At 42.5% G+C, this 24,239-nt stretch overlaps 2 protein-coding genes and 1 long non-coding RNA gene across 3 annotated transcripts in view; 2 read left to right on the forward strand and 1 right to left on the reverse strand.

Moving 5' to 3' along the window:
- Positions 1 to 620: 620 nt before the first annotated feature.
- LOC310903971 (uncharacterized protein) lies at positions 621 to 7,161 on the forward strand (the record flags this gene model as incomplete). Its single annotated transcript, XM_083848091.1, has 5 exons — positions 621 to 659; positions 3,921 to 4,003; positions 5,175 to 5,370; positions 5,897 to 5,942; positions 6,761 to 7,161. Coding segments are annotated over 5 exons (501 nt in total), but the record flags the coding sequence as incomplete, so codon positions are not given.
- A 2,760-nt stretch (positions 7,162 to 9,921) lies between these two features.
- LOC310904031 lies at positions 9,922 to 11,496 on the reverse strand. The gene is made up of 2 exons (XR_014587991.1): positions 11,395 to 11,496; positions 9,922 to 10,030 (listed from the first exon to the last, which is right to left on the reverse strand). It is a non-coding gene; the product is annotated as an uncharacterized lncRNA (long non-coding RNA).
- An 840-nt stretch (positions 11,497 to 12,336) lies between these two features.
- LOC310904016 (nuclear pore complex protein Nup153-like) overlaps positions 12,337 to 24,239 on the forward strand; it is a 250,767-nt gene continuing 238,864 nt past the window's right edge. Inside the window, exons 1-9 of the mRNA XM_083848164.1 lie at positions 12,337 to 12,420; positions 14,924 to 15,134; positions 17,259 to 17,507; positions 18,711 to 18,850; positions 18,933 to 19,058; positions 21,222 to 21,332; positions 21,470 to 21,508; positions 21,609 to 21,662; positions 23,917 to 24,075. Coding sequence (XP_083704290.1) covers positions 14,939 to 15,134; positions 17,259 to 17,507; positions 18,711 to 18,850; positions 18,933 to 19,058; positions 21,222 to 21,332; positions 21,470 to 21,508; positions 21,609 to 21,662; positions 23,917 to 24,027 — 1,026 coding nt within the window. The 5' untranslated portion in view covers positions 12,337 to 12,420; positions 14,924 to 14,938 and the 3' untranslated portion in view covers positions 24,028 to 24,075. The remainder of the gene's footprint in view (positions 12,421 to 14,923; positions 15,135 to 17,258; positions 17,508 to 18,710; positions 18,851 to 18,932; positions 19,059 to 21,221; positions 21,333 to 21,469; positions 21,509 to 21,608; positions 21,663 to 23,916; positions 24,076 to 24,239) is intronic.

Raw genomic sequence — 24,239 nt, forward strand, 5'->3', positions numbered from 1 at the left:
AATTGCACGGTTACGTTGCACTTGTCAGGAGGAAGAGCGATGCAAGTAATACTAGGATAAAAGTTTTCTGCGTGTGCTGTGGAAGGGAAGAGCCATTCTTGTCTTTCCGGTTTTGAATTTGAAGCGTTATCTTCTGCTTCTCTCTTAAAAGGCACCTTTTTTTTAAAAGGCACCTGTCAGGCCTCTTTATGGAGGTTACACTGTCGTCAACAGCAGCAGAAGCTTGTGTGCTGAACAGAGTTGTGTGTTGTTTGGAAGCTTTGAGTTCCACTCTGGTTTTTTTGTTTGTTTGTTTGTTTCTTTGTGGGTTTTTGGTGGCTTTTATTTTTTTCAGGGGCGGGGGGAGGAGTTGTGGAGTAGTTTTGAACATTTCTGTGGGATTTGACAAATCAGATTTAAAAGTTAATGCTCATTTTATAGTTCATGTTCAAACAGGATGGTTAACTGTCTTGTTTGTCTCACAGAGGGTCCAACACCTGTGACCAGTAGCAGTGCATCTGCATTTTCTGCTCCTTCTGGAGAATTTCTGGATTTAGACAAATTCAAGAAGCCTGAAGGAAGCTGGGATTGGGAGACCTGCTTGGTTCAAAACAAAGCAGAGGCCACGAAGTGTGTAGCCTGTGAAAGTGCAAAGCCAAGCACCAAAGCAGAGCTCAAAGGTAATCCTTAATGATTAAAACGAGGATGCATATTCTGTGATTTATTTTTTGGTTTGCTCTGATTTTTTTTATTTTCTTACCTGTTAAGCACAATTATTTTTTCCTTTGAGGTGTGGCAAAATTATTCGTTTTTCCTGTAGGAATATTGCCTAGATAACATCTGTTTCCACACTTTTCCCCAAGAATAAGTTTATCCTTTTTAGAGAAAAGCTTTCATTAATGACGTGCTTGTTCTTTACATGCCCTACACGTTGTTCATTTGGAGTTCAGACTAAAAACATGATCTTTCAAAGAAGTTCGTATACTTTTTAAAGCCAGGTGGTGGGCAGAAAACACAATTGTGAAAAGTTTTATGTAGAGAGGAAGCATGGGGTTTTCTTGTTTGTTTTACTGTTTGGTGGGTTGTTTTTTAAACAGTTTTGACTGGAAAGATCAGGACTAGAATGTAGTTCAAACCTTCATGTACTTCAGGTAAACAGAATATCTTTTGTCTTCACTTGTGCGCTTATGTCCATCAAGTAAGACCTCTGAAACCATACTAGAAAAAATCTGCGGGATTTGATATGTTCATGTACTAGAGCTTTAGAAAAAGTTTAATTCCTATATGCAGCATGTCTTCTGTCCTGGTTATTGATACGTACGCAATTAGTAGCAATCCCTTTTTTGATCTCAACACTAGGTTTAGACAAAAAATTGCGACACCTTAAGGAACCTGTCCTGCATCTCATACAAGCACAGAAGTTGCAGTGTCTCAACGCTAGCAGTACAGTTGGTGGTAAAATCTTTAGTAGGGTGAAATAGAGGCCTCACACTTTTCAGAGAAAAAAAGAGATGAGAGAGAGTATCTTATTCCCACGTACTTGCAACTATGCTGCAGAGTGTACTGCTGTTACTCTAGTGCTACAAAGGTCCAAAAATCACTGAACAGTTATTAGCCAGTTTTGTATTCCTTTAATTTGTTGAAAGACTGCAGTAGAGGATTGAAGTTTTTATTGAGGATCACTGTGTGGAAAAATTCTGATTGTTAAATGTCATTTGTATGACTTAAGAACCGCGTTTTGGAGTACAGAATTCAGTATTAATTCCAGAAGGGGTAAGGGGAAGGACATTAGCTAGTAATCCCGAACAAAAGCAGTGTATAGAGCTATACTGATTTTAATCGCAGTATTCTTACAGTTGGTCTGTTACTGAACAGATATGTTTTGGGGAGATATGGTGGCCAGGGAGGCGTGTGTGTTTGTGTGCTTCCTCTTCTAGTTAAGGTTCTGGGGTTTGGTTTTGTCAGGAAAATTCGATGAGGCACCTTGTGTAAAAGGAAATGTTAACCAGCATTTTTCAACACGGTGTAGTCCCTTAAAAGTGTCATAGATGAAAAGAGGCCATAACCGCTGGGGGAAAAAGTTAGTGGGAAACTGAGAGCAGGATCACATTCAGTAGTGAGAGAGCAGCAGCCTAGGGAAAGCTGATGAATGACTGTAACAGATAGTTCTATTTTAAGTGTAAAACAACACTCAGTACTTTATAATGGTGGTCTTACCAGAGGGTTCTTCTCCATGGCTCCTAAAAGCACGTCTTGAAGGCATTCGAGTGCAGTGAACTTAAGCTGTAAGAGTTGGGCTGGTAAGCTTGGCCTGATTTGAAGCTGTAGGCACGGGGCTATAATTTCTGAACAGGCTACAAAAGAAACTGTACCACTGTGCTTTTCAGTGCTCCGTTTAGCAAAGCCATCAAATTGTTGCAGGCAATTGATGTTGTTCTTCTAAGAGCACCTGAAAGATATTTTTGTTTGAAGAGTTCAGAGGTACCGGTTAATACTGGTTCAGATAATTACAGCCAGCTCTTGGTGTTTGTGACCAATAAAGTTTGTGGCTCCAAAAGGAGTGGGTTAGTGCTAACTGATTAACTGCTGTATATGCAGAAATATGGAATCTGATTACTTACGCAGAGAGCACTTAAAATGTATTGTTTTGCTGGCTCTCAGTGAGTTGCATCTTAATGCTACCAAGGAATAAGCTTTTTGCTTCTGGCCCAAGTTTTTTAATTTGGTGAAAGCCTTTTCTGTGCACGTGCACATGCCAGAGAGGTTGCTTAAGTAATAGAAGCTATAGTAGCTGCTATCTTCTGTTTTTTGTAGAAGACAGAAACTGAATTCGTTAGCTTTGTAACTGTTATGCATACCAGAATTGGTTTTCTCCCTTTTGAAAATAGTAGAGGGTATGCCTATGTCAGATTTGGTGAGCAAGGTGATCAGATGAGGGCACTGCAAGACTGCCAGAACGCACCAGGTCTGGGGGGAAAAGGAATCCGGCTGAGCATAGGAATTTCTAAAAGGTAACCAAGGAGTTGTGCATTGATACAGTTATTCTAAATAATCAGATTCTTGTAGCTCTGCCTTTGGAAAGTCTGTGGCCCTTGCTGTAGTGGCTGTACACACGATGCAGTCTACAAAACCAGAAATGCAGAAGTCCTATGTTTTGACTCCCTGGATTCATCAACCTGCTTCAGGATGGCTGGGGGAATCCAACTGTTAAGTCTAGCCAGACAGCGCAACTTGGGCTTAGCTGCCATTGTAACCAGCCTTGTTTCTCAACAGTAGCAAAGCTGAATGCATTGGTAAATATTTTCAGGTTTGGGCCTGCATAAGGTAGAAGGGACAAGAAGTGGTTTTATATGCTAGGGAGTTCTTGTTCTTAGAGCTTTCCCTCTAGTTTGAGAGAAGCACATAACTAGTTTTACAGTGGGTTGACAGGAAAGAAGTGGGGGGGAAAAATGGGAACGCAGGGAGAAAGCCAAAGGCGTTATTACTAGAACAGGTTTAGAATGCTATTCTTTGCTTTTCATGAGCTTAGGGCAATGGGGAGTTTAAAGCTTAGCACTTCCTGAGAGGGTTTCTTACTCTACCGGCTCAGTTCTATCACTTATTTAAGGCAATTCAGGTCTCTGAACGGTTAAAGAATTGATACCAAATTTGATGAACTTTGATCCAGGATACTGACAAAACAGGACTTCATATAAACAATTTCAGTATGTTCATGAGGTTAGCTTGTGCGTTCTGTTAAATAGTAAAAAATGACACTTCTGTTTCTGTTTACCTAGCATAATTCTGCAAATGTTGCCTCCTTCTGCTTTAGAATGGAAATGCTCTTCTCCAAGAGAGCACTGTCCAAACTTCTTTGCCAAAATTTTTTGATTAAATTAATATTGTTTTATTTTGAAAACAAGAATAAGCCACAAACATGTTTTCTTGCTTCGGCTATCCAGAAGAACGTCAACAGTATTTTCAGATTTTCCTTCCCTACACAACTGTATGTAGGAAGAGTGCAGTTGGAAGCAGAAGACCTAAGGTGATGTATCTTCTGTTTGTTTACTACAGTAACAAGACAATGGATTACCTCTTTATTAGAACTTGTGTAGCTTTGCAGTATTGAAACAAATGTAGGTATTAAAATACACATCAGTAATACGTTTCTGAATGGCTGAGTACCGTGCTCTCTTAGCATTGAAATACCCAGCCATTGGATTAGTTTGTCCCTCATGTTTGCTTAGTTTGGAAGCTATTTCAGAATGCCTTCAGCTTGTATTCTTCCCCAAAAGCATAGAACTCACTTCTCTGCATCCCCAATTCAAGTCAGAGAAACTGGGCACTGCAGACACAGGAGGTCTGCCTGTACAGAATCAGTGAAGACAAGTCTAAACAGCGGATTTTTTTGAATATGCAGCTGGGTTATCTGAATGTTCTTTATGCAGTGTACCTCAGTTTTAGTACAGATAGCACTTGTCTTGGTTCTTGTCATTAGTCTGAAGCTGCCCCTGAGAAAATCTTGAAAGGGAAAGTAGTGAAAGCTAATCAGCTGGCCCTTTCTTCTTAAGAACCAGCGTATTTTGTAATTCTCCCACTAATAATAAGGCGTCATGCTGGAGAATCGCGATTGTGTTGTTAAGCAAGACTGACTTCACCTGAGTGGTATAGTTGGCAGCTGTTGAATGTTTAATGGACTTTAAACAAACAAAAAAACAGAGCAGGTGGAGGTAGACATGGCAAACTGACAGGCAGTGTCAGATGCTTCTTTGAAATGGATAATCTGACTCCATTCACTTCTTTCTGGAAATAAGATCTAGTAATTAAACAAATAAAAGATAGAAGGGTTAAGACTGCATCTTTAAAGCAGCTGTGCTTGATAAATGTCTCTGGTCTTAAATCAATCTTTAGCAAAGCACAGAGACTTAGCAGCAGCTTGCTTATGCCAACGCTAAAAATACTTGATGTGTACAGGTAACCATGTCAAGGCTCTGGAGTTAATCCATGAGAACAGTTCCTTCTGGTATTGGCAAAGGTGAGGATGCTTGCTTCTATAGAAATGAGGTTTTGAGCTGTGACTTAAGCTGTCACTTAGGTGACTGTTTAGGAAAGCTTCCTTTTAAGCTTTGAAGTATGTAAGCTAACAAATTGTTTAAGTTCAGAACTGGGTTTACAGTTTCTTGTTCTCTGACTGTATGCAACTCCTCATGTTTCAGACTGAAAGCAGAATTGCAGCGGTACCAGTCATACAACTATAATGATTATTACCAAGATTACCAGAACTACTACTCGCAGAGGAGTTACGATGCTTACGCTGACTACAACTACAGCTCCTATGCTCCCTATGACAGCATGCAAGCTGTTGGAGACTGCTCTTTAGGAGATTCTTTAATGGCTCCAGCTGTTTTTGAGGTAAAGATAGTGCACGCTTGCTGTAAAGAAAATATTTCACAGATAATATGTTGTACAGATTTGTGTGAATCAGCAAAAAGAATCCGAAGTTGAAAACATGCTTTCTGCTTAGTGTGAAGTTAAAAGAGCAGATTCCATTCAGAGGTGTTTGTATTTAAGTGCTTAAATAGTAAATCCATAGAATTAGTGATTTATACACCATTATTTGTTCACGCATACCAAAGAATGGTTTTGACAGCATAATTGCGTACGCTTCTTCTGTTCCTGTTCTTCTGATTTGCTTTGCTTAAAGCAAATTAAACAGTTGTTGTAAGTGGTCTTATCGTGGTCAATGTATTAGTTGTGACCTCCGGAGGTCCCTTCCAACCTGTACTGTAATATTGGCTTTCTTCTAAAAATAAGTAGATAAAATGCCATCTATCCTTGTAGTTGTAGGAAGAAGGAATGGGTTGAGACTGCAGCACTTTGAATCTGTGATGCTTTCTGAAATGAGTTATGACTAAACTTAGCCTTTTCTGTCTTTCAGGAATCTTCAGTTATGACTGCAATCGGTGATGACCTAATTACTGACGGTAATAAGGGTTCTATCATTGTCACTTGAGTTTAGCCATCCTTGTGCCTTTTAACAATACAAGCCAACCTCTACTGGATGAAGAACATCTTGAAAATTCAGCTGAGGTCAAACCTCTGTGGGGTTGATCTGCAATCAGCTGGGGTTTTAAAGCTGATACAGCATACACTGACCGCATCAAGTAAAACGGGACACTGTCAATGCTTCGCAGCAGGTTTCTTGTACCTGTGCCTTCATTCCCATTTGAAAATGGTCTAAGACAGAATTTTGTTCTTTGTATTGGTTCCGCTAAACAGATTTTATATTAGAAACTCAGTAATATGCAAAAGCTTTGTTCTCCACCCTGAGGTAAAAGCTTATGTTGCAGATTCCAAAAGGAGGATTCAGCTTGCACTTACAAATACGGTACAAAACATATTTGTGTCCTGGAAGGTTTGCAAAGTTCCTCACGTGGAGGCATTTTGTGTTAGTGTTTAGAAACTATCCTATGTAACGTGTATTGCCGTAGAAGTGAATTAAATGACTCTTGGGAGGGTTTCATGGCTGATTATCCTTAACCGTTATCTTTACTATCTTAAACCTTGTCTTTGTCTTTATCTTGAAAGACAGTTCTAGTCCCAGCCTTCTAATATACAAATTCCCAAAAGTTGGAGTTGTGAGGCTCAAAATTTTAGAGGACTAAATACCTCACTAAAATTAGTAGATCTAATAGCTTATTACACTTAGCTTAAAATACATTTTGTTAGCCATTTCACATGAAGTTTTTTTGTGCGCATGCCTCAGATTTGATACTTGGACTTACCAGGCTTTTATTTTCAGATCCACAGCTCTACTTGGATGTTGATGAAATGAACAGACAATTCACGGAGACAAGCGAAGAACTCTACGATTCACTCATGAATTGTCACTGGCAACCTCTGGATACGGTCACTTCTGAAATCCCCTCTGCTATTTAAGCGTCTTCTAGAGCATGACCGTTAGGACCAAAGTGCTAAAACTACATTTCTTCTACATTATTCTAGCTCATAAGTTTTAAAGCACAATGATAGGTTGGGTTTTTTTTGCTATGCTTTTGACAGTTTCTGTAATCTTTTTGTTCATCACTCCCTTCTTGGAGCATCATGAAGTCATGTAAATATTCGAGAAATGTAAAGAGGTAAATGGGGTCTTATCTTAAAGATAAGACTTGCCTGTGTAAATAAAAAATTTGTATCTGCAAACCTGCCAGCAAGGGATTTTACTTGTACCTGTGTGCAGCACGTTCTCTTCCGGCTTATGGAATTTAACAAGGTAGTAAGGGTATTTCATCTGTCTTTATTTTTATATGGGCATTAGGACACAAGCAAAATCTAGCTTCCCCTTGTTTTCCTGGTTCCTTAGGTAAGCGACAAGCCAAGCCTTTCATGTGCTTGCTTAGACTGGAAGTATGTATGGGAGACACTCACAGGCCTTGCTATGGAAACACCTGTGCCCACTTTTTCCTGCAGGCTGCTGGCTCTAACTGTACTACTGATACATGCTAGGTCAGCTAAAATTGGCTTATAAATAGGGTATGTTAAGCATATGGAAGTGTAGACTTCAACTGCCATAGCTACAAACATCCCGTGGAATGAGGATGATGTCTGCTGGCACTCTCTGCATCAGCATTCAGTTTTCCCTTGCCCTTCTTACTGTTAGACTTCTCAGCTGACGCTTTACAGCGAAGAAATTGCTACAACATAATCCGTGTTCTTAAACCTAAAAAAAAAAAATCTTGGAGAAAACAACTTGCTGGTTTTCCCTCCTTGCTGGCAAGGAGAAAAATAGTCCACCAGGAACAACAAAAAAATCCTAGTAACAGCTCCTTAAGTTATACCCTCTGCTACCCTCTCTGATTGCTCTGGTCTTCCTTCATTCGTGGTAATGAAGTTTTTAAAGCTCTGGTAGAAGGATGACAGTACTCAAGTCAAAGGAGATGAGAGCCATGAGGAAAGCTTTGCTTTAAGCTAGAGCAGTCTTGCGAGTTGCTGCCTTTATGCTGTTCTTATCTTGAAGGGTACAGAGTCTTTTCCAGTCATAGGGACTCCATAACCCTATGAGTATGGAGAAATAGTTGCTAATTAACAGTGTGTATAATAAGTAAGTGAGGCTGGAAACAAAAGAATATTCCTCCAAGAAAAAAAAGGAAGCAGAAATTACTGTACTTAATAGCTGGGGAAGCTGTTAAAGCTAGTTGACACAGTTCTGGTACTGCCGTGTGTGTTTTGGGGGCAACATAAACCATAATTGCTGTGATGGCAGGTAAGAATCCAATTCTTTTTTATGGCTTAGTGTAGTCAGTGAAAGCAGTGGTCCTAAGCTGCATGCTGTTCTTAAATGTAATGCAAATTCTCTTTTGTGACTCCTCAGTACTTCCAGGTTACTTGTAGCTGATCACCAGCAACTGCTTCTGTTAGCTATTAGCTGTTGGGTTTTTGCTAGGAATACTTTCAGTCCTGAATTGAAATGATGACATCCTGAAACAGAAGAGGCTCTTGGAGTATTGTAGGAAGCACATTCTTCCTGGTTCTAGTGCAGGTGTACACGTAGGAGGAGACAGAAGGCAAAGAACCTCACATAGGTGGAGGGGGTGAGGTGGCATCACAGTTAGAGCTGTTGCAGTTAACTCTTCCCAAAGCATGAAAGCAACGTGGCTGGGAACAGGGATTTGTTGGGTTGCTTCTTTGTGTGAGCCAGGGAGTCTTTTGAGGGGCAGATTAATAAGAATATGACACAAGGTAGAGGTGGAATAGATGAAGCAAAGAATCTGGGTGTGAAAAGGGTTGCTTGTACGTGTCTATGGAATTGTTTCAGGGGACTGAGCTGGGGCAAATTCAAGATAATAGATGCAGCCTCCTTGAATTTGGATGGCAGTGCTGAAGCTTCAAAACCTTACAAGGTTTGATGCCACTTCAATTGTAGTGCATAGCTGTGGTACTTGAGCTCAGAAGTGCAAACTGCACAGGATTTTTTTATCTATTTTCTTCAACGTGAGCAGCAAAACATCTTCCAGGAATGTGCCTGGGTGCTACGCTGCTTTGACACGGCTTGCTTTGCATCACCAAACACAGTAGTTAGGTTGCATCGAGTACTTTGTGGAAACATTCATTGTGTTGTCACCCAGAAATGGGATGCTACAGATGTGTGTTGGCCCGGCAGTATCAGTGCTGTTTTTTGGCCTTTGAGAGGTTGGTCCATAACATGTGACCTGTGTAATGAGGGGCCCACATAGATTGGTGACTTCATTAAGTCTGATGCTGTGGTGGTGTGTGACCCAAGGCCCTGAACGTCAGAAAATCAGGCTGTGGCCACCTATTTTATGCAGACTTTGCCTATTAACAAGGTCTCTACACTGTACGTTAGAGACGTGCGCCTCCTTTTCCGGACTAGATAGCGAAAATACCAGTTTTGTAGTTCAGTGAATGAGATTGGTTGGGCTGTTTGTTCTCCAGAGCTGAAAAATGTTGGGAGTGTATTCTCTTGGAGTCCACAGAAATGAAAATGATGAGAGGAAGAGAACGTTGGTTGCAGCCCGCGTGCTGCTGTTATAAAGTAGTTCTCTGATGTCTTTTTCCCTCTGCTGAGACTTATCAGCCTATCGTCCTTTCCTGTTAGGAGCGCATACCTGGCTTGGGATGGTGTGCACAGGGCAGATTCTTTACCGTAAGAGCACAGTGAATGCCAGACTTCTTCCTGTACTGCCGTGTTAACCGTGAGTCACAAATTCAGGAAGCAGTGATTGCATCGGAACTGCTAGAATGCTTTGCGGAGTCTTTTTACTGGGTAAACTTCACAGCTGCAGTTACAACTTCCAGCCTGTGTTAGCTGAACACATCGTACTGGTGCCCGCCATCAGTTTGACAAAGATGCGATTGCAGTAGGAACTTGCTTTCTTCCTTCTTTTTAATTAAACAAGTCTTTGAAGCAACTTTTCCAACACCGCCATACTTCACTTCTTCCAGTTATTTTCTGTTTTACTTAGCTGAAATGTTTTTTTTTCTTCCAAGCTTGAGGAAGTTTTCTACAAGAATGTCCCGTAATGATTTCATAAACTCTTTTCGTTGTACCTAGCTGCAACAGAGAGTGGGGGGAAGATTGATCAAATGGTGATGATCGCTGTCATTCTGCTGGACACGCAGATACTTGCCTTTCGTTTTGGCTCATTTCTAATACCAATTAACTTCAGTGCCTCGCGTTAATAGACACCGTTTGACTGCATCGGCAAATGTTTCTGAGTCGTGAGTGTCATTAAAGGCCTGTCACCCTATGGAAATCCTTCTAAATAAGAAAAATGGAATTCAAATAAATAAATAAAGCAGCGTTTGAACTTATGAGCAAACCTAGCGTAGCTGCCTTTGACGCTGATCTGGAGGAGAAAAATCACGTTATCACGCTACTATGGTTGCCTTAATAGGTTTGGTGTACATGAGGGAGGGAAGTATTATGTGATGTTTGCCTAGCTATTACATGGCCGATGCAGGAGGGGTTTTAGTCAGTTCCCTGAGCACGTATTGTTGCAGAAGTCGGTGATTTCACTGCCCAATGTCTGTTATTAAGGGCACGATTCATGTCCCGTTATCGTTTTTATTCTTTATTTATGTGTTTATTTTCTGGGGCGGCGATCTGTCACGATGCCCATCGTTCCCCTGCCGTGGGGTAGAATTTAGCGTGACGACTGCCTCCCGGACCAACGGGGCCACGAATCCGGCCTAAAACACTGCTTGTGCGTTGGTTGTCGGCGTGGGGGCTGTTGGTTGTCGGTGCGGGGGTATCGGTTGTCGGTGCGGGGCTTTTCTGACGAGCACTGTGGGCTCGGGGCGCCGTCCCACGCCCGGCGCGGTGCTGCGGCACACCAGCGGTCGGCGCCACGGCGCGGGGAGGCTCTGGAGGTGACTCCTAGCCCCGTGCTTACGGTGGCCGGGCCGGCGTTCATTATGGCGGCCGGGTCCTGAGGGCGGGAGCGGGAGGGCGGCGGGACCGGGACGGGACCGGGGCGGGGCGAGGAACGGGAGCGGCAGCGGGAGGGGGGGGCGCGCGTTCCCGTGAGGGGAGGGGGCGCGCGAGGGAGGGAGGGGGAGGGTGTGAGAAACACTCCGTAGCCAATAACTTGGGCTCAGGCGAGGAGCTCGGCGAAGCAGGAATTTATTCGCGATCGCAGTGGCGGGCGTCCCGTCCGTGCGAGGACTACCGCACACCAAATTTCCCTGGTGTATTGCCAAGCACTTCCCCGTGCAAGGGCTTACCATACACCACATTTCCCGAGACTCTTCCTTTCTCTCCCTTATCTCACGCTTCGTCCGTCTCCGGCCGCGCCCCTCGCGGAGCTGCGGAACCGCGGATCAGGACTCCACACTCGCTCCGTACAAAAGTACGTCTCAATCACACGGCACACAGAGTCTCACCCGACCCCCAAGGCAATACTTCCTATTTCTTACCTTGGTCTGTGCACAGAGTTACCGGATCAATTCTCAAAGCCGGAGTGCCTGCCTTCTTCCCTTCCCCACTCCTTCACGGATCCTGCCTCTTTCATCAGTCTCGGGCCCTCTGTCAGCTCTCCGCAGAACCGCCGCCGTCGATGCACAGGACCGCTGAAATCAGCGGGGCATGCCTTCCTGCTGCTGCGGCGGTGGGGCTCCCCAGTAGGCGACTGGCTCCCGGACGAGCCCCCAAATTGTGAGAAACACTCCGTAGCCAATAACTTGGGCTCAGGCGAGGAGCTCAGCGAAGCAGGAATTTATTCGCGATCGCAGTGGCGGGCGTCCCACGAGCAGGAGCGCCCCTGCTGGTTCCAAAACCCAGTTTATATACTTTTTGATGACGGGACCCTCCCCTGTTTCCCCACTGAGGGGGTGATCCAGGCTCACAATCTGTCTGATGCTTCCCAGACAATGCATGGCCTTCAGTTGCCGGCCTGTTAAATTTCGAATTTCTTTCGACTTTTTTACTGGTTGAAGCGGTAATGGTTCTTCACTTACCTGACTTGACTCAACACCGTGATTTTCCCCGAATTGTTCTACGGAGTCTGGTTGTCTGCATTTTACAAGGTCGCCTGCTAAGCGTTCTTATCGCTGCAAGCACACCTCGATACCCCATTCCTTACCTTTAAACAACGTAACTCTGCAAAAACAACATTTTTATTCCCACGAGGGGCAGGGCAGGCCCCGCGGCGCGTGGCGGCGGTGGGCGGGGGGGCCCCGTGACGGCACCGAACGCGGGGGGGGGGCGGTATGGCCTCGGGCGGCGCGACCGGTAGCGGCGCGACCGGCAGCGGCATGGCCGGCGGTGGCAGGGCCGGTGGCGGCGGGGCGCCGGGCGGCAGCCCAGGAGCCCGATCAGGAGGAGGAGGAGCAGGAGGAGGAGGAGGAGGAGGAGGAGGAGGAGGAGGAGCGGCCGGCGGCAAGGTGAAGAGGCGGCGCCACCGTTTGGGCGCCGCGAAGCCCCCCTGTGCCAGGAGCAAGCGGGTGAGGAGCGGCCCCCCCACAGCGGGCCCTTCCCCCTCAGCCCGCCAGTTACCCCCTTACTTACCCCCTTACCTTACCCGCCCCTTTATCCCCTTAGTTACCCCCTACCCACCTCCTTACCCCCTTAGTTACCCCCTCGACCGCTTAGTTACCCCCTTAGTTACCCCCTCAACGGCTTAGTTACCCCCTTAGTTACCCCCTCAACCGTTTAGTTACCCCCTTAGTTACCCCCTCAGCCCCTTCCTAACCCCCTCAGTTACCCCCTCAGCCCCTTCCTAACCCCCTCAGTTACCCCCTCAGCCCCTTACTTACCCCCTTACCCCTCTACCCAGCCCATTACCCCCCTCCTCCCCCTCCCCTTCACCCCCAGCCCGCTGCCCTCAGGACCCCCAGTGCCACCCCCAGGGCTTTCCCCGCTCCCTGCACCCCTCCTCAGCCCATCATCAATTCTCTGAACGTTACCTGCCAGGCTTTGCTTCTCGTTTGTGCTGTAGGGTACAGCAGGTTGGTGGTGAAAGCGGTCCGTCAATTCGGGGTGTGAAAATCCCCGTGCTGGAGGGGGGACGCGCCGAGATCCCTCCCAGCAGCTCTTTGCTAAGAAATGTCAGGATGCCCAGAGAGATGCTCTGGAGATGCCCTCTGCACATGTTTGTTCAGCCAAAACCTCTCCGCTATTAAATGAGCAACGTAGCTGAGGGGATTGATTATCATATGCAAAACCAAGGGAGCGCTACGCATGGATAGCTGCTCAATTAGGTTTTTATCACTTGCAGAAATGCCAAGTCCCTTATACCACATATTGACAATCAATCTTGTCCATCTAAAGCTGGCCTGGAAGGGCAATGCAAACATTCCCCACGCTTACAGAGCAACCGTTGAAACCTCTGGCTTGAACAGTGCATTAATGTTGAAAGTGCCATAGCTTGCGTGTGCCGACACTGTGTAGCTAACTGATAAACCTTACACGTGGATTGAAAATAATCAGTGGAGATGGTTTTCTAACTTTTCCATTGTCTGTTATCTCTGCGTGTTTTCCAGTAGGTTTATTTAAAGAGTGTGCCAGAGCAAACACGTGCGTGGGGATATCTGGGGGATTCTGCACAGAGAATGGCTGCTGCACATCCAGCGCAGATCAAATTAACAGTAACTTATCGGGGAAGAATTTTAATGATTTGATAAATAGACAAACTGATAGGTGTTACATGTGTGCATTTATTATAGCAGTTAGCTTTGTAACCAGACGAATCGTGCAAATGTTCATAACGTAAAAGGACGAGCTTTGAGCAGATAGCTTGCTTAGAGCATTTGTCAATTAATTTCAGTTTATTTTCAATATCATGTCCACTCTGCAGAAGGTTCTGTGGCTTAATGTTAATTGTCTCTCAGTGATGCAGTTGGGGAGGCACGAAAGCGACCGATGCGATTTTGTGAGGTTATACCTCTGGTTCTGATCCCTACCCCGCTGTTTTTCTCATCCTTCCCCCTACAACTTTAGTCGATAAGTCGATTCTTAGAAATATTTAAATAGATGTGTTTTGTGTGCTTGTGATCGTAATTACAGCCCACCAAACCCTCTGTCTCTTACCATTAAGCTCTGAAGGTGCCTGGGCACTGTAGGCAGTATAGTTAGCAGCTTCAAAGTTCCTGGGAACTAGTCCTGGATCTAATTTACTTTTTTTTTTCTCCCTACCTGCAGGAGGGATGATTAGCAGGATGCCTAGCTCATGATTGTCAGCTTTCTGGATATTAATTTTTATTATTAATTTTTATTATTAATTATATTCATTTATATTAATTTATCTTTTATTTAACCGTAGTTCCTGGGGCTTTCGGTCAGGTGGGAATTCTCCGATCGTACCCGATGTATGCCGCAGAGTCAGTCTTCTACAAAATACAGCAACAGCTTTAGAAGGCTCTTGCAAGAGGAGGTGCTGGTGCTATAGCTATAGCTGTGTTTCTTGCAGGACATCTTCTGGGTTAGCCTGACTGTTGAGAGCAGAACTGTTTTTTGTGCGTATAGTCACTGCAATTCAGCATTACTAAAATTGAAAATATTTAGATTCACTGATTTTAATGGGTAGTATGGTCCTGACTGTCGCAGTAGATAATTGCTGAACTTCTGGTTTAGTTGGTTTTCACGGGAGGGTGCGAAGAGGAAGAGTCCTGGAACAAGTCTGTAGGTCAGGAGCTGTTCAGGCGTAGAGTTTCCTGATAGCCTTGCAGATTGACGACCTGCTGGTGAATTTTGGCAGAGGTTTCAAAACTTTGAACCTTGCCAAGGTCACTTGGAAGTGCAGAAAGTGATAGGTAGTTGTAAATCAATCTTAGGTGAATTTTAGGTTTACCAGAAGTGTAGCGATCCTATGCCAGGGATCAACCTCGTCGTCGTCTTCTGAATATTTGCTGTATAATATCTGTCTTCAAGGTCCGTGGAAGGTGGTATCGCAGCATATGCTGTTGACTGCGTTTCTGTAATTAAACAAGTGTTTTTTCTTTCAAGCAGGGAATAATTAGCAGAATGACAGAAACGGTGAAAAATATTGTACCGGCCTGGCTGCAGAAGTATTTCAATAAGCGTGAGGAGGAGTGTGTAGACAGAAATGAATCTGCAAACCAGGAGGAGACTCCGGTAAACTATCACCACGATTATTCAGATGAAGATACCATAATCGATGAGAGATTCACGCCTGAACCAGCAGGAATTAGTAGACGAGGTATGTGAAAAATCATTTGGAATTCTGGCCATCTGTATTTATTCACAGATTTCTAGTTTTGAATCTGAATTTCAAAAGGAAATTGGAATGAGGGTTTTGACAGAATGAAAAAAACCCAAAAAAAGTCAAAACAACTGTTTGTGAAACCGTCTTAGCTTTAAACTGTATACACAGTTACGAAGCATACATCTTATGCTCTTGGAAGGCATCAGTTAACTTTAGGTACTCTATTAGCCAGGTGCTAAATGCTGAAAATAAGTCATTTGCAAGTGTGCTGGGTTGCATTTTCCATCTTTTAAAAGATATGGAATGAAAATCTGTCTAATTGCCTAAGGCAATCAAAAAAATTAATTTGTTTTGCAGTCTTCGAAACAAAAGACTAGATGCTAGAATGGCAGAGGAAAATTCCGTCTCGTGTCCCGACTTTGTTTGTTTTGTTTTGTTTTTTTTTTGTTTTGGGCTTTGATCAATTTAGTAAAGTTCCTCGTTAACTTGATGGTGAACTGGGGAACTTGTGCACGGATGTGGTTTATGAGATTATTATCCTTAAAATATTCAATAACTTTAAGGTCTACGCGGGGGGAGGGGGTGTCTTTGAAAAGGTATTTGGACCGTTGGCAACGAGGTTTGCAACTCCTTTACCTCATGAAAGATTAATTTGTCTTATATCCAGTGCCTCTCACTGTTCCTGTAGTCCTGTTGTATAAATTTGCATCTATTCTTATTTGAGTTTCTCTTAAATTAGCTGTTTTGGGGAAGTCAGCTTTTAATAAGTGAAGAAGTTTTGTCTGAGCGTGCGTAGGTAACCATAGATAATGTGGAAAGTCAGTTGCTTCTGTTGTTGGCAGAATCAAAAAATAAGGAGGAAATATCTTTGCCTCCAATCTCATCTAATTGTAAACAAGGAGATTGATGGCTTTCTGTGTAGCTGTAGCTTGGGAATGAGTTTGGAGAAAAGAATAGAGAAGGTCTTCGTGACTGAGGAACACATGTTGGCTTTCCTATGTAACTGCGTGAAAGGAGCTTTCAGTAAGAACAGCTGCACTGCAAGCTTGCTAACTCCAGGAGATCAGGAGCAGGTGGACACCCTGGAACCTTTTGCAGCTTATGTTGCTGTCCGTGGGTGTTGCTTACTATGCTTAAGAATAAGATTTTTTTTTTTAATTATTACTACATTTTGAAACCAATGTGTTTCTTCAGTTCTGAGGTATCAGTGTGCTGGAGCCTATATTGGGTGGCCTTCCGCCTGAAGAACTTTCTGTATCTCAAATGGTGCTGTCCTAAAAATCTGCTCATGGTTTGGAGAGCTAATTAGTGGTACTGCAGTGGTTATGAAGATTGAACTAACTAGTTTAAGCTTCAGTTCAAGTATCAAGAGGATAGTGGCTCAAAGTCATTTGAATTGCCCAGATTCCTGGGAGAGACAGTAGGCTTTCATCAGGCAAAATACCCATGAATAGTTCCATTCATTTAGCAAGATAGACTTCAAGGCCACCTATTCCAGGCCACTGGCATTGTTTGCAGACCCTTTGCTTCAAGAGGGAAAAATGCTCATCTGGTTACTTGGGTCAACATCCTTGTCCCTTGGGTCAAAATCCCAATAGTTAATGGGTAGGAGATGATGTTTTGCCTCTAACGTGAGCTGATATGGAAGAACTTGGGAAAAAAGTACTGCAAACGTTCATTTTCATGTTGTGTATTCAGATTAATGTAACCTTTGTTCCAATATTATGGAAGCTGCAGTGTTATCTGTAATTTATCGTGTAATCTCAAATTTTGTAAAGCTTATTGCAAGCTGTACATGGGAGAAGGAGTATATATGTTTGATTTAGTGAACGGCCAAGTCAGCGTTAGAGCATTTGAGCACGGGGTCAGAATGTGGTGTTGTAAAACCTCATAGTTAACTACTTCTGGATGCAACATTAATACTGTGTATCGCAAGCAGTGTTGTTGTTGTAGCCAGACAGTTAGATGCAACCGTATCTGGGTGAGGAAGAAGTTAAATTTGGCTTCTCTCTTTTTGCGCTTAGAACTTGGCAATAGCATGGCTGTCGATAGGAAACAGGTTTTGGCTTCTGTGAGCTTGTCTATAGCAAAGCTAATTATCTCCCTGTTCTTGTCTAGAACCATCCACAAGTAGATCAGCACTGAACTTCCCAGTTGTGTTAACAAGGCCCTCTCTTCATCGGAGCCGTCTGAATTATACCATGCTGGATTCTCCTGTCCCACCTTGTCAGCCCTCGACATCTTCTGTATTTGGCATTGGCAGTCCTAGGCTGTCCTTGATAAAAGAAATAGAAGATTCTACCTCTCAACAAGACGATGATAACATCTCAACAACCAGTGATTCCTCCTCTAGAGCATCTGATGAAGGTGATTTTTGTGTTCTCTGTTTAATTGACTTTTTTTTTAATGTGAAGTACCTTGCGTTCTTTAATATTCCACATCACCTTAGTAAATAAAATAGGTGAATGTCAACTTTGGATGCGAGAATTAAATTGAATTTTTAGTGTTTTAGAAGTATATAATCCTATCACCTTTTTAATAGAAGCGTGCTTTGGAATACGTTTATGATACCCTGATGTTAGAAAGAGTCAATGCTGAAATATACACGTTCAGCTAGGTTATATGTAAATTTTGAACTGGGACGGTAGGAAATCAGGCTGACTTGCCGTAGCTTGACAACTAGGCTGATTGTCTAGAAGGAAGAGTGACTCAGAATATCTAACAGACAGCTGGTTAAATGTGAATAAGTGCAGGTGACAAATAGGAACACGAGATGTTTTCCTGTGTTTCAGCAAGAGAAGATAAAGAAACTACTCTGTCATAAGCTATAGGCTGTTTTTTGACCTTTCTTGGTAGAAGGCTTCAGCTGTCAATACTTTCATGTCTTTTGCCAAATTCATTGAGGAAAGCACACCATTTTAAAATAAAAAATAAGCATCGTGTCGATGTAGGTTGGTACGTAGGTCTTCTCGCTGAAAGGGCGAACAGCAGGTTTGCAGCTTTTTCTAGTCCCCCATATAGACAGGGACTGACGTGTGCTCAGCAGGTTTTGCAGAGAACTTTTGTACAGCTGAGAGTAGAGTTGCTGGGCTTTAGCAATATAACCTGAGTGCACTAGAACTTTCTGGTGTGTCTTCGTAAAACATACATGGGCAGAAGATCGTTAACTCTTAGAGCAGCCTTTGGGGAATCTTCCAGGTTTAAAACCTGTGCGATTATGATCTGTGCTGGCCTCCAGCCTTTTACCAACACAGAAAAAAGCTTTGTCCGTACAAATGCACTGATGTTTATGCGGTCCTCTTTTATCTTAGCCTGAAGGAAAAAAAAATCTGCATTGGAAGCACAGTATTAACTTGGTAAGATTGCTGAAAACTACTTGCAGCTCTGTGAACAGTTTTCAAGTTTGTAGGTGATACTTGGTTTTCAGTCTGTACGTGAAGTTGATCTATTTAAAGAAGCTGAAGTCATGCTTATTTTTCTGTATTGAAGAACTTGAATTAGTGTGATCTTTATTGTTAAAGTTCTGTACGTACGAGAGGCATTTACATCTAGCATACGTCATTTTGGCAGATGTTGCAGTTTTAAAAAATACTTCATCGTCACTGCTCTGGCCCACAGAAGCTGAAAGAACTCATTCCCTCTCGCAGCATTCTGCAGCTAGCTCTAAGAAACCTGCATTCAGTTTATTTGTTTTTGGAGGACTGTGTCCTGTAAGTACTGCACAGTATTTCTTTTAATCAGTTTGAATGTGTACCTGTTTTTCTATCCACTTCTCATACTGTGTTTCCGTAGGTACGTGGAAGCACGTCTGTTTTTAAGCAAAACCAGCTTGGGTTTTCTCCATTTTACCCCGGAAAGACGGCCTATGCCGGTGGTGCAGCTGTAAGATCAAGGCAGCCAAAGACGGAACCTTATCAGGTATGAGAAAAGTAGTGTAGTGGGAAATAGTGATGGAAATAATAAAAGGAGCACTGCCGAAGGGGAAAAGTTTTGCCAAACAGTTGCTCTTCTGCCCTCTTGGTCTACAAAAATAGACGAGATTGATTTCTGTTTAAATTCTTTAATGACAGTTTTTACCACAGGTAATACTTGTCAGAAAGAACAAGAATGACAGTTTGGGCTAGTTGTTGGTAGTTGGGGTTTCCTCTGTTGTTAGGTCTTTCAAAAAATTCCATTTAAGTGCCATTGTCTGCCTCTGACTACATTACGTTAAAATAACTTGATGCAAAAAAGCCAACGACAGCATAACTTTGAAAACTTGTGTTTATGGTAGCAAAAGCTACAGTAGTCAAACCTGGCTAATATTTATCTGTGGATCTTCTTTTCCAAGCATGCCTACATTCATGCTATGGATATGTTGTATAAACCTGCAGTCTTTGAAAATATCTAAAATCAACTTTGCTGATCCTTTGTTCTTCTGTTACACAGAGGCATGCAGGACTAAATGCAGTCCCAAGATAAGCAGTAACATACTTTCTGTTTTGAACGATTCATATAGTTCTTGGAGAGAGTTATTTGCCCCCAAGAGTTCTTGGAAATAGCAAATAAAAACTGCTGACAACTCTGATTAGCTAGAGCTGAATCGAAAAGGAAAGTCAAATCAGGTTTGGTAGGAATGTATTTAAATGAAAGTGACTTTTATCGATAAATCAAAAGGAATTTGAAGAAAATGAAAACGCGGGTTTGCTGGCTCTGTTCTGACAGTCCATTTGTGCAACGGAAAAAGGGCAGTACAAGTACCTCACTTACGGGAAACCTTGAAACCTTGTGGTGCAAAGCTGGGAACCCTCTTTGGTCGGCTATTTTTGTTTTTTACAATATTACTGCATTATGGTAAAAAGAGGAACCAAAATACTAGGCTTTTAAAGGAGAGAGTAGCTTGCTTCTTGCTGCTTGCTGTGAATGACAGCAAGGTACTAGAGAGTCCAGCGAAGGGCCACCAAGATGATCAAGGGACTGGGAGCACCTCTCCTCTGAGGAGAGGCAGAGACTGCTGGGCCCGTTTAGCATGGAGGAGAGGAGGTTTGGGGGGATCTTATTGGTGTATATAAATACCTGAATGGATGGTGCAAAGAGCATAGAGAGCCATTGTCTTTTCAGCGGTGCCCAGTGCCAGGTCAAGAGGCAACAGGCACAAACTGAAACGTGAGGCTCTGTCTGAGCATCAGGAAATGCTTTTGCACTGTGCGGGTGATGGAGCCCTGGCACAGGTTGCCCGGAGAGGCTGTGGAGTCTCCCTCTTTGGAGGTCTTCAAGAGCTGACTTGACATGGTCCTGGGCAACCTGCTCGGGGTGGCCCTGCTTGAGCGGGGGGGTAGACCAGGCGATCTCTAGAGGTCACTTCCAACCTTAACCATTCTGTGGTTCTGTGAGTCTCACTTGTGTTTTTACACGCTGCGTGGTCTGCTTCCTGTCTTCACATCGTGTGATAAGCACAGTGTGGTTATTTGAGGGGTTTAACCTGGGAAGAAAAAAAGTCACACCAAAGGAAGTTTTTGACTGATATTTGAAGTTGGGTGGTGCAAATAAACAGTTTACTTTTTCAGTGTAATGTTTAGATCTGTTACAGTTTAAATCAGATCTTTATCTTTTAAGACAAAGATTTGCAGCCAACTTTAATCTTGGGGGAAGGGAGGAAGCAAGAGAGAAGTAAAACTAGTTCCTGGTTATGATTGTATACACTGATTTTAAGATGGTACACTTAGACCATCGTGAAACTCTGAGGTCTGTGTTGTTACTGAAAATGCTTTCTGTACCACAAGCCTTTTCTTGAGTTCTGTTTCCCTGATTACTGCTTCGGAGGCCTTAGCAGTCCTAGCATCATCCGTCTTGACCTTTTACAAGTACGGAGTTCTTTTATTGCTCGTGCAACAAGCACGTGCAAGATGCACTGAGGCCCAAGGTAAACTTCATTAAACTCCGAACGTATTCTCTTCTTTATGGCTTGAACTCCCAGTGACTGCATGTTTCTCTGTCATCAGAATATATTGATTGTATCATCAGTGTAGCCTTGGGACGTAAAAAACATGCCTCCTTAGCTGAGAATTGACCATTGTAACACTTAAAATGCTAATTTTTCAGGCACAAAAGAGAGCGAAAGCTAGAGAAGAAACTGTGCGGTCCCACGCTACCTTGAGTACCTCAGCGTGGTGCATCTTGGAGGCAGTGGAGAAGCTGTCAAGCCCTTTGTTGGTAAATAGCACTTCTTTTAATCTGTTTTTGCTTCATGTGTTTATAAAACTTAGTAAATGTGCCATCAAAGGATAAAGATAAAACTATTCTTCCTTACGTTGTGGCCGGTTTAATTTATTGCGCTGTTTTTTCAACAGGATGCTAAAAGAATGACATCTCTTTTGCCGCTGTGTTGTGTAAGTTGACCATGAACCCCCACATTTTTGTTGCAGGGAACCCTCTCTCTCAGGAGAAAAAAATTGCCCTCTAATATTTATGCTTTGTTTTTTCCCTCAGCCTCCGGACATAGATAAACCGGATATTACTGACTTCCAGTCCAAACGAAGAAAGGTAAGAACCAATAATGTCTTAAGCTGAGGTAGATAACTTTTTCAATGCTTTATCACTATTAGAAAAATTTTCTCAAACCTCAGTGACAACATAGACATCAAATCAAGTTAATATTGGCATGTATCCACAATAGATGATGGGCTGTGAAGATTACTCAGGTTAAGAATTATGTTATCTTTGTAAGTTGAGAGCAACAGCTCTAGAACACACCAAGTCGTTTTATCTTGTCCCCCAACTTGGGGTGAAGCTGCATATTAAAATTCCTCTTGAGGCAAGTTTTCTCTTGAAGAAATGATCACAAATAGAAAAATACTGCTTGAGTGGTCATATAGACTTTGTACAGACTTCCGTGTTCATTCGGGCACAGAAAACTAATTTTTCTGCTTTTTATCACCATTCAAAGTAAAGAGGAGGAAAATTGTTAATTTCCGACGCTATAAATCTTACGCTCCTAAATTCCTATTTGGAGGTAGCACAGAACTGGTGATAATGCTGTGGTAAAGCATGATTTCCTTTCATTTTCTTTAAAAAATGAAAACTAGTCATCTTTTTTTGATGACTTTAGTTAGGGGTATTCTTGGGCTTATTAAATTGCAAAACCCTTAAATGACCACTTGAAGATCAGGTGACTGAAGGAAATAACAAGATGTGCAAACTTTTCATCTTCTGTTCTAATGAGAAAAGGGACAGTGTCTCAAGAAGTTTCTGTGCTAATTCCTTGATTGGATGGATGTATAATTAAGTTTACAATCACTTCAGAGTTTACAAACATCTCAGATTTCCTGGACCATCTTTTCACCATCTGCCAAATTACAAGGGCATGGAGAAGTGAAGTATATCATAAATATTATCCAAATAACTAAAACCAAATCTGGTGTGAATTCTCAGTTATATTATAGCAATACACGTGTGATAAGGCATTAAGAAAGATCTGCCAGATTTGCAACAGAGAGCCTGAAATTGTCAGCCACTAAATGAATGTTGCACGCAGCTGTCAGTGGGTGAAAGGAGATAGATTGTCTATTCATAATACTAGAATTCATAATGGTGGCGGGAGAAGGGTAGCCCGCGATGAGAAGCAATTATTTGCTGAGGAGATGATCGTTTGTTTTCCTGCTAAAGTGAACATGCGGTTGACGGAACACTTGTGCACTCAGGCTAAACTTCTGCAGTGGGTAGCAGTGATGTGGTATTTTTCTTATTTCAAGGAACTGTACCAGGCAGAATAGCTCTTGGTGTATTGAATGCCTAACTGGGGGAATTAATATTTTTCTTTTTTACCTTTAAAACCAGCAATGAACCGTCGTTCACTCGAAGTAGATTTGTGAACTTACATAAAACATGTCTTATTCAAGGTTTCAAACTGAATGTAATATTTTTTAGAAAGATGTATTTTTGTATACTTTAGAGAGAGTGTGAATCCTATTACTAAGAGCTGGGAGATACTGTGAAATTAAAGCTGCGGTGTAAACGATTTCCTGTTGGTATTGATTTGAACAATAGCATGCTTCCTAAGACTGTATTTTCTGATCCTTAAGACCGCAGGCGGAGCCATCGGTAAATCTTGTAGCCTTTAGGGTTTGTTTTCTGTCTGACAGTTCAGTTAAGTCAGTTTTGCAGAACACGCAGTGGTCTGTGTTAAAAATTAACTCTGGTCTGTGAAAATGCTTTGAAAAGGGAAGTCAAACCCACTACTTGAAGTGCATCTAATGCACATGTAAAGCATTGGATCATATTTTAATGAATGAGATTATTGTAAGATTGACAAGTTGTTTTTTTTGAGTGTGTTCTATTGTTTGTGTAACTTTGAAGGGGGAAAATGTAGGGGATGTGAAGCCCAGAAGCCTGTATAATTAGTTGCTTAACACTTCAAATGTTAAATTAATGAATTAAGCTACTAAAAAAAAAAAATCACAGTGTGGGCAGAGGAAAAGATAGGAGCATATTCTAGGAACATGGATTATTTTAATTATGGTAGCATGAATTATTTTGTCTATGAAGCTAACTGCCAAATTTTGAAACGGAATTCAGTCAGACTTTGGCTACTTATATATAGCTTTATGGATTTCGTTACTGGTTTTCTGGTGATTTCCCTCTACAAGTTGAACGGTCTTCAGAATTTTCAAATTGTATTCACTGAGTGCCAAGACCGATGGGGGGAGGTTTATAGTTCTGTAATTTGTTTTCATCAATAAATATTGGAATTAATTTGGGTGGACATAAGGATAAATTGATTGCTGTTTCCCTTTCAAAGCTGGAATCCCAGAATGCATTCCAGCCTCCACCTGTTAAGAGACTTGTGACACCAACAGTAAACCGTCAGCCGATGCGTTATACGCGGTATTCTGAACCATCACCGACTTGAACTACTCAGTCCAGCAAAATTTGCCAGAGAGGAGACACAAAGTTCCAAGTGAGTACATTTTTGAGTCCTTATGTGCCTGTTTTTTTTTTCCAGTCTTGGAATGTTTCTCAAACCAATTGTTATCCTATCTTTGCAAAAAGTACTGATAGTATGTTTGAGGCGAGCTTTAAGGCAGTGGGAACCATTGTGAAATAGATTGAGCTTTTATGGAT

Source organism: Anser anser, assembly GCF_964211835.1.
Source record: "Anser anser genome assembly, chromosome: 9".
Taxonomy (NCBI): Eukaryota; Metazoa; Chordata; class Aves; order Anseriformes; family Anatidae; genus Anser; species Anser anser.